General features: G+C 38.5%; 1 protein-coding gene across 3 annotated transcripts; it reads right to left on the bottom strand.

Annotated features, from left to right (window-relative positions):
* Positions 1-439: 439 nt before the first annotated feature.
* On the bottom strand, positions 440-4,032 carry LOC120307034 (olfactory receptor 10Q1-like). Of its 3 annotated transcripts, none has more exons than XM_039341249.1 (4): positions 3,975-4,032; positions 3,715-3,785; positions 2,609-2,731; positions 440-1,977 (listed from the first exon to the last, which is right to left on the bottom strand). In XM_039341249.1, the coding sequence occupies exon 4, from the start codon at positions 1,964-1,966 to the stop codon at positions 1,007-1,009; it is 960 nt and encodes a 319-aa protein (XP_039197183.1). In that variant the 5' UTR covers positions 1,967-1,977; positions 2,609-2,731; positions 3,715-3,785; positions 3,975-4,032; the 3' UTR covers positions 440-1,006. The 3 variants fall into 3 exon arrangements, with proteins under 3 accessions (XP_039197183.1, XP_039197182.1, XP_039197180.1); XM_039341248.1 differs by lacking the exon at positions 3,975-4,032 and adding an exon at positions 2,318-2,461 and having other exon boundaries at positions 3,715-3,966; XM_039341246.1 differs by lacking the exon at positions 3,975-4,032 and adding an exon at positions 2,267-2,461 and having other exon boundaries at positions 3,715-3,966.
* Between the last annotated feature and the right edge of the window lie 5,603 nt (positions 4,033-9,635).

Here is a 9,635-nt window from a genome sequence, read left to right on the forward strand (position 1 = left end):
TATTTTGTGAGGAATTTATACAGCTTTTACAGCTATAATGAAGTACAGCTGTTGTGGATCTTAAACATTATTCTTTATTTGCAAGAAAAGAAAAATGGCAAATTGGACTCTGAAGAGCATGCTTGATCAAGGAAGCCTTTCTTTTTTAACAAAACCAGTAGTCATTTCTGAAAACACACAGTATATGGACCTCATTCTGATAAGGGCTATCAACAAATATGTCTTTGTTCTTTGCTCTTTATAAATATGGGCTATCTATGTGGTTTTATATTTTAATCTGTTTTTATGGATTTTTCAGTTTTGTACATTTTTTTTCATTGATTAGAGTATTGTTTTCTGCCTGATTGTTTATCTGGTATTGATCTCTACCTATCTGAATGTGGGCTGTTGTAGTCTTTTCATTTCCTCCCTAGCATTTTTTTTTTTTTTTTTTTTGCTCTTTTGAATGGTCTCTAATGTAAACTCTACAGTTCAACGCTGAGCTAAGCATGTTCTCTTCTATTGGAGGTTTTTCTTGAAATTTGATACCCTCCTTAACCAGGTACCCTATGTGATTGGCTAATTTGCCCATACTTTGAGCAATAATATGTTAATATTGTTAAATTTGATTAATAATATTAACAACAATAAAGACTGCCCTTGGTTACAGATATGGAAATTTATTTCGGCCAAGTTACAGATGGGGTCAGGACTGTCCCAAAGAATGCTGGCTTTTGTTTTGATATCTTTTGCAAGATCATTCCTCAACCTGATGTCCATAATTAAAAGATCTCAGGCTGACTCAGATCTATTAGACGTCCATACCATAGTGTAATTAATTAAGCAGATAAGAAATCAAGAACCAGCAACAAAATACAACCCAGAACCCCAGATAATATGAACAACATTAAGAGACGCTGGGAAATGTTCAGCAATTACCCGAAGGATTCAAGATTCCTCCCTTCTGTCCTAATGCTAATTCACAACTGGTTTTGAGGGTGTAATAATGTTACAGATGAATTGAGACTCAAGTCTGAGATGCAATCATTTTCTTCATGACCTTCCTTAAAGCCTGCTTGATATCTTTATTCCTCAGGGTATAGATCAAAGGGTTCAGGAGGGGAGTGACAAAGGTATATATAAGAGCCAGTTTCCTATCCTCATCCTCTGAAGTGCTGGACTTGGGACGCAGATACACAAGGCTGCAGACTCCATACTGTAGGATCACAACTGTCAGGTGGGAGGAGCAGGTGGAGAAGGCCTGGTGCCGCCCAGATGTGGATTTAATTCGGAGAATGGCAACTACAATATAGACATATGATATGCAAATCAGAAGAAAGGGAATTGTTAAAACCATGATGCCAACACCATATAGGGCAGTTTGGTGGAGATGGGTGTTAGCACATGCCAACTGTAGCACAGGTGGTACATCACATAGGAAATGATTGATCTTGGGTTGGTAACCACAAAAAGGCAAGTTGAAAATCAAGATGGTTAGCTGCAGACACAGTATTATGGCAAGGATCAGAGAGCCAATCACCAGCCATGTACAAACCCTCCAGGTCATGATGAGGGTGTAGCGAAGCGGGTGGCAGATGGCTACATAGCGATCATATGCCATGACAGCCAACATAAAACAATCAGTGCTTCCTAGTGTTGTAAAGAAGAACATCTGGATGCCACAGTTCACCAATGGGATTGTTCTGTGGAAATCAGAAATGCTAGCAAGCATTTGAGGCACTACCACAGTAGTATAACAAATTTCCAGGAAAGAGAGGCTGGCTAGGAAGAAATACATGGGGGTGTGCAAGGAATGGAGAGTACAGATAATCCAAAGGATGGAGATATTACCAAAAAGGATTACGAGATAGAGTAAAAGAAAGAATGTGAAGATAAGATATTGTATCTCAGGAACAGTGGAGAATGTCTGGAAGATGAATTCATAGGCAATGGATTGATTATCCCAGTTTGTAATTGTCAGGTACATCTTATCTATCACTATAAAAAAGAAAAAAAACATAATTATATATAGCATATTTCCATAAGTTTCAGAGTCAAAAATCTGTGGAGTGTATGATATTGAGGTCTGATACATGAAATCTCAATGATTAATCCTAGTTTTTCATTTCCCTTCATCTCGCAATTAGCCTCTACCCAAGCAAATTCTAACACTCCCAGGATATTATTTTAGATGCATTACAATATCAATTGTCCAAAACTGACCAAATAGATACAAAAGCTGATATTTACAGAACTTGTCTTATCAATAGGATGCAAGCATTCTCACCCTTGTCCCTACTGTATCAGGAGAGGGCAACCTTTGAAAGCAAGAAATTACATTAAAAGGCAGGAGATGAGTCCAAGTCCCATAGATGTTTGAGATCAGACTTTGGTTTAAGTTCAGTTGTGTGCATTTCCCATCTCCCAATAGAGCATGGAGAGGGGTATATTTTCAGCTGTTCTGATGTAAGACGGTTAAGACCTATGAAAACAAGGGGTGGAAGAGTTGAAGCATAGGCTGAAAACAATGCAACTTTGATTGAGATTATTTAGTAAAATAGCTGGCGTCCCTCATATAGCATTTCTTTTCACTTTACATTTCTAGTGATTCAGCTCTCTTAAGACTTACCTCCATCAAAGAGCCAGGCTCTACTGATGCTTTTAGTATAATAATTGCTTATCTTCCCAAGGAAATTGCTTTCTCACTTCCAGCTTCCAGCTTCCATCCATTGCAGTATTGCCCACTTTAAACCTGTGAGCAAGGAAACAAAGTGGGGAAGATAAGAAGGCAGCCCTCTGCATAAATACTGTATTTGGAGCCTGGGAAAAGGCCCAGAATGCCAAGTGCAAATAGCAGGGCAACACATTAGTAGCAATCTTCTGGGCAACATTTCATGAATTAAGTCATTATATAATGACAGCTGGTTTTAGAGGGGGAAAGGGAAACTGTTGGGGGATGCATAATGGAATGGATTGCTCTTTAGGCCACGGTTTTATTCATTATTTTTTGAAAGACAGTATCACTAAATAGAGTCACTTTTCTTACAAAACTTTACAAGGAAAAGGGGAGCATTACATTTACTTAAAAGGAAGTAATTCCTAAATTGAAACAGTTTCCACCCCTATCACTCTGAAATATTAGACAGCATCCATTGTTATACTCTCAGTTAATCTTTGCAGCTTTCTCCTTTTAAAGGTAAATTATTTGATGTAAAATAGTATTGTTTTTAGGCAAATATAGTCTGTAAGTCGTCCCACATGTATTCCTAGATCACTGTGCTCTCATAAACAAATAGCTACAGAAACTGATTATATCATCCATTCCAATTCTTCCTTTCTCACTGTTATAATTGATTTTAACAATGCCCAGAATGTCTTTAATAATCCCAACTATGGTCTTGAATTGGCATGTTTTCATTTACATTCTGCAGTCCAAGACCATAATTGTGAAAAGTGTTTTGAATGTCAGCACTATCATCCTGATTTTGGGAAGTAAAACATTTAAACAACTGTCATCTCCTAAAATCTTTCTGTTTTTGCTCAATGCCCACTGCAGACCCAATGCAGAAGAAGGAATAAAAAAGAAATGAAAATGAGGTAAAAAATCCCCACCCACCCCTGCTTCTCTAGATAAAACTTGAAAATCTCTGACTGAAATCCAGAGGAGTGCCAGTCAACACCCCCCCCCCCACCCCCAAATAAAGGATTTAGCTAAGCTCACCGATGCTCTCTTACCTTGTATGATGCCTCTGATCCAGGACTGCAAAACAAAAGGGGGGGGGCTCTCTTCTTCTTGGTGATGTTTTCTGTCTCAAAAGATGAAAGGGGAGTGAATTTTTTTCAACTGTCTATGAACAGGATGGTGAGCTTTCTAGCTGGATTATCTATGAGTTCTTTTCTGGGATGAATCCAGTTTACTTGTTAGACTGAATATAGCCAGGTTCCTCCCAATTCACTGAATCAATACAGGAATGCAAGCAAAGGTAGCCACTTACTCAGCTATTCTCCAGCCAATCAGGGTAGTCTTTATTTTCTTTGCAAGGTATTATACCCAGAAGACATGTCAAGTATTTATTATTTAAAAATAAAAGCAATTCTCCTTAGGAATCCCAGTGTTACCAAGTTCTTAAATAAGTAATTAAAACTTCAGAGGCCAAAGGCTTGCAATAAATTCATTTCAGCATTCTGTGTAGAAGGTTTTCGACAAACTGTAGCCAAATCAGCTGGTAGGATCCATCTAACACTTTCAAAAACGTTGAATACTCTAGAAGCTAATGCATTATGTTCAAAATTAGCTTTGCAAAGCATTGTAAAGAAGAAGCTATCAACTTCATCGATCATTCATATCATTTCTGAACAATCCTTTGGTCCTGGGGATGCTCTTCTCTCTCCTCCTTATTTATAATTATATTAAATAATAGGAACTGCTCCTCTATTATCACATTTCAGATGCATTGAAAATGCATGTGGATATACAGTGTGTATATAAATAACTTCAGGTCTCTGTGAATGGAAAAAGCTCTATTCTGTTCTGTTCTATTCTAAATATTTTAGGTTCTTTTCAGCCACCATGTTTCAGGCAATCATGCTTTCTAGTTTTTGCTTTTAAATACTTTGGTTTAAAGAATTCCACTTTGCCTCTCTCACACTTTTTAATGTGAGTAGGAAAATATACTAAACAAAGATGCCATACAGCTATTTGGTGTCAGGTGGCATTGGTTTATGGGTCCAACTATTTTAATCTATGAATTATGGTTTGTGTTCAAACATGATATGCAAATGAGGCAATGATAATTTATTCAACAAACCATAGTTAAAGATCCAAATTGTTCTAATGGTTAGGGCATCATGCTAAAAACCTGGAGACTGTGAGTTCTAGTCCTGTGTTAGACATAAAGCCAGCTGAGCAACCTTGTGCCAGTCCACCTCTCTCTGCTCTACAAAGCAAACAATGGCAAGCCACTTTTGAAAACATTGCCAAAGAAACTGCAGGGACTTGTCCAGGTATTTGCCAGGAGTCAAAACGGACTTGAAGATACTAATTTCCATTTTTTAAAGTTAAAATACAGCATAATTTGAGAGCACTGGACTCTGCATAAATAAAATGAGCTCATTCCCTGGTTATTATGAAATCCAATTTTCTTATCTGTGCTGCAGATAAGAAAGAACACAACTGGGTCTCTTGGAAGATTTTGCTGAACTGCTCTTACTTGGAGGCAAACTCATTTCATGAAAACTGGCAAACATAAGATCTTTGCCCCTAGTGATCATTTATTTTTACTGGGCAAATTCATTTTTACAATTACTGATTTTATATTTTTATTAAATAAACAAAAAGGACATATAAGATAGAAAGATTGTTCAACAGAGCTTCTCCTCATCCACTCTGATTGATTAATTACATTTTTCAGAGAAACTTTGAAGGAAGCTTGAAATGAATGAGTCACTCCAAACCATTTATTATATGCTTATGCCTTGTTATTTTCATTTATTTGGTCTGATTCTTTCTGCTTTTTATTGTTGTTTGCTGCACAAAATGATCAACTCTTTGTTTTTTCATTTTTATTTTATCTCTGAAATAAAACCAATAAAAAATTTCCCTTTAGTGCACCTCAGCAAAGAGATCGATCGCTCCATACGGCTGCTGGCTTGAGGTGGAACAATTTCAGGGCAACAAATGATGGGCTCCTGCTGTCCTTTCCCTCCCCTATTTGCATCATCACCTGCCGCTATCCTGAATGGAAGGGAAGAAAAGCTGAACAGGTAGTATATCCTTCCATGCACAACACGGTTGATAGTTATGGACTAATTCTTTCAAAGTTCTAGCCATAGGACTAAAGTGGTGAATGTCAGCACTGAATTAATTATTCTTACATTCAGTAAGAATGTAGCTCAGCTCAGCTCAGTTCTGTTGGGACCTATGTGTAGGTATTCTACCTGGTTTTTCTTTTTACATCTTCCAGGTGAGAAAAGAAGGAATCTCGAAATGTAAACAATAAGGAGGAAACTATTCTAGGTGAGGGGGATTGCACTGATTTAACAACATACATCAGAAAATTGTGTAGCCAATAGATTAGCAAGAGAGGGGGCACTGATACCTAAGGAGCAGGTTCTAAAATTGCGAGAATGTATGTGTTACTGTCAATGTGTGAAATTAGACATTTATAGAATGCTTAGGAAATCTATAGAATGCCAAAAATGGGACATCAAAGTATGAAACACTTAATATTTCACACATTTTCTAGGCATTCTATGCCGTGCCAAAAGCAAACTGGGGAGGTATAAAATGCTCCCACTAAAATGCCATTCTAGCCTTCCTTATTGCAACAGATCAATAGTGGTCTTTTTTCTTGGTGGTTTTTTTTTTCCAGTAAGTCCTGTACTTTATTTTGCATTTCTTCTTCATTTTCACATATGTCTTTTCAATAAAGATTTAGGGTTATGATCAGTGGTGGGATTCAAATATGTGAACAACCGGTTTTTGCTTTCAGAAGTCCATTCTGGGCCTGGGCAACAAAAAAGTAGCTACCGGTTCTGCCGAAGTGGTGCAAACTGGCTGAATCCTATCACTGGTTATGATTAGCTTAACCCCAACCCATTTCATGACTCTCTTTTCATATTTTGCCTAAATAGTTTTTGTCATTCTGCACAATGTCTAGGTTTTATACTGTATACAATGCCTACGGAGAGTATATAGCATATTCTACAGATTTCCTAGGCATTCTATACAATGCCAGCTTTTCACACATTGCTGGTAACATATACATGGCCAAACCTCATCTTCTTATGTCCAGTGGAGTTTACTCCCAGTTCTACATAAGAAGTGGATGCTGATCAGAGGTAACACATGCTTTGAAATGCAGACTGCCCTTCCAGTTTGGGAACGTGACAGCCTTGGAGCCTGTTTTTGCTGCCACCAAATGCACTGAAGCCCCCTACCAAATTCACCCTTGGTATCCAATGTGACAGATCCTCCAAAGTGACACAGGAGCTGAAAAGCATGCAAAAATTCCTACAGCAATATAAAAGCTTTCTTTTTTTTTAAAAAAAAATCATCTGATTCCTACCTTTCAGGAGAAGAGAAGCACCTGTGAAACCTTTGCTGCTGTGGAACTATAGAAGTGATAACTTTGTAGAAAACCTATAATTGATCTTCCACGAGACCAATATTCCCATGAGCAAGCAAAATACACACAAAGACCCCAAAGCCTCTGCCACTGACTTTTCAGATTCCTCAGGCAGCAACAAGAAAACTGGCCCTGGAGGCCACAAACCTCCAGCCACATAAGAGTCCTACAGCAGAACAGATGTTGCTCGGCAGATCACTGGCATTTTTAGTCCTTCTTCCATGTCCACTAGGTTGTTTGCATGGATGTCTTCTCCCAAAAGAGCACAAACAATATTACTTACTAGTTGGAATACCGTAAGTGGCTTCAAGATGCCTCGGCGTGGGCTACTTATGAGATGGAGCATAGGCCCAGGGCAAACAGGAAATGGGGCATTTTTATGTCATGATAAGCAAGCCATGTGAATGACCACTATAGCTTTCTGGGGGATTAACAGGGCAGCCACTGGGAGGCAATTCCAGAAAGAACCTCAACTCTGAAGTCTTTCTTACCCCCAGTTTAGTGATGACTAAGATAATGAAAATGAAGCCCATCCATATATATATGTTTGTGTTCATGTTCACTGAACTGACTTGGATTTTATTTTTATTTTATATGAAAAAAATGCTAATTATGTGTATTTAATATTTCAGCAACTTCTTGAATAATTCCATTATGCATTTTGTGTCTTCTCTGTTTTTATTAGGATATATGGCAGTGGTGGGGAACCTATGGCACGTGTGCCAGAGGCGGCACTCAGAGCCCTCTCTGTGGGCACGCATGCCATTGCCCCAGTCCTAGGCCTTCAGCTGGGTTTTATAAAACCTTTTTGCTTTAGGCCTCTGCCGTGTGCAAAAAAAAAAAAAAAAGGTTCAGTCAATCAATCAATTTCAACTTCTCGCAGGAAAAAAAAAGATCTTGCAAAGTTGGAATTGATTGAACTTTTTAGTCCCACCCAATCTGCCGTTACCACTGCAGCCACGCCCACCCAATGGGCCACGCCCACCCACCACCCGACGATACATAAGTGGGTTTTGGGTTGCAGTTTGGGCACTCGGTCTCTAAAAGGTTCGCCATCACTGATATATGGTGACTGATTCTGCTTTTATCTTTATTTTTACATTTGTTCTGTTGTTACACAGATTGATTACATCTCTTTTGGGGTCTTTTAGTCCTGGTTTTCTTGTCTGGTTAAATGTTTGCTGTTAAGGCCAACCCTAGTAAGAAAGGCAAGTACAATCTATTATTTAGGAAATTCTCATGGCAAGTACAATATGTGTTGGCAGTGGAGGCATCCTGCAGATCCTGTCAACCTGATTATTCCAGCTGGAGGAGTCCAGGAGGTGGGTCTTTTCTGCTGTTGCTCCTGCCCTCCAGAACATCTTGCTCCCCAATGTCAGGTTGCCTCCAACCTTCCTATCCTTTTGTAAGGGCTAAAGATGTGGCTCTGCTAGTTGGCCTGAGTGGGGAACAGCACAGTGGAGGTGGTTGATCGAGTAACAACAGATCCCATCTCCTCCCACTCTGCCTCCCATGTGTCCTTAGGTTTTAATGTTTGATTTTAATTTATTTATGTTTTAATTGTATATGTGTAGATACATTTTTCTGACTCTAAGCCATCCAGAGTTACCCTATGCGGAGATGGACAGCCAATACATTTTATAAATAAATAAATAAATATGACAAGGCTGAATTTGAAGGGGCGGTCAAGTGTGTCATCAGTTTGGAATCCCTTCATGCCCACCAGAGATCCAGCCCGGAAGTCCAGCCTTCCTTAAATTCTGTTGATTCTTATCTAATGCCAAGTTGCCTTGATCCTTGCAGTGATCTAGGATGCATTAAACTTGTACTCATTTGAACAACCTTGGTTCCTGATTTCTTGCACCTGACATGACAATGTGGAAAGAGATTGCACAACTTTGCAATTCATGTCCTTAGAAACTTAAATTTTATTTTAAAAATGTGAATACTTGAATAACAATCAGTGTACTGTGAATTAATTGAAGAAATAATAATAATAATAATAATAATAATAATAATAATAATAATAATAATAATAATAATAATAGAGAAAGTCATAGAAAATGATAAAATTAAACTGCTCTGGGACTTCAGAAATCAAACAGACAAGCACCTGCAACATAACACCCCAGACTTAACAATTGTCGATAAGAAAGACAAAAAAGTCTGGATAGTGGACGTGGCAGTGCCTGGAGATAGCAGAATAGAAGAGAAAGAACTGGAGAAGATAACAAAATACAAAGAACTACAAATAGAAATAGAAAGACTGTGGCAAAAGCAAGCAAGGGTAGTACCAATAGTCATGGGCGCCTTGGGTGCAATCCCAAAACAACTGGAGCACCACTTGAACACCATTGGCATTGACAAATTCGCTATTAGTCAATTGCAAAAGGCGGCCTTACTAGGAACTGCTTCCATCCTGCGACGATATCTGTAATACCATCAAACATCCACATCTCGCTATCCCAGGTCCTGGGTAAGGACTCGATAGGTAGACAAAATGCCAAATCCAGTCTGAACATTTGGCTG

The sequence above is a fragment of the Crotalus tigris genome, unplaced genomic scaffold (assembly GCF_016545835.1).
Source record: "Crotalus tigris isolate CLP2741 ecotype Arizona unplaced genomic scaffold, ASM1654583v1 scf7180000017764.6130737, whole genome shotgun sequence".
NCBI lineage: Eukaryota > Metazoa > Chordata > Lepidosauria > Squamata > Viperidae > Crotalus > Crotalus tigris.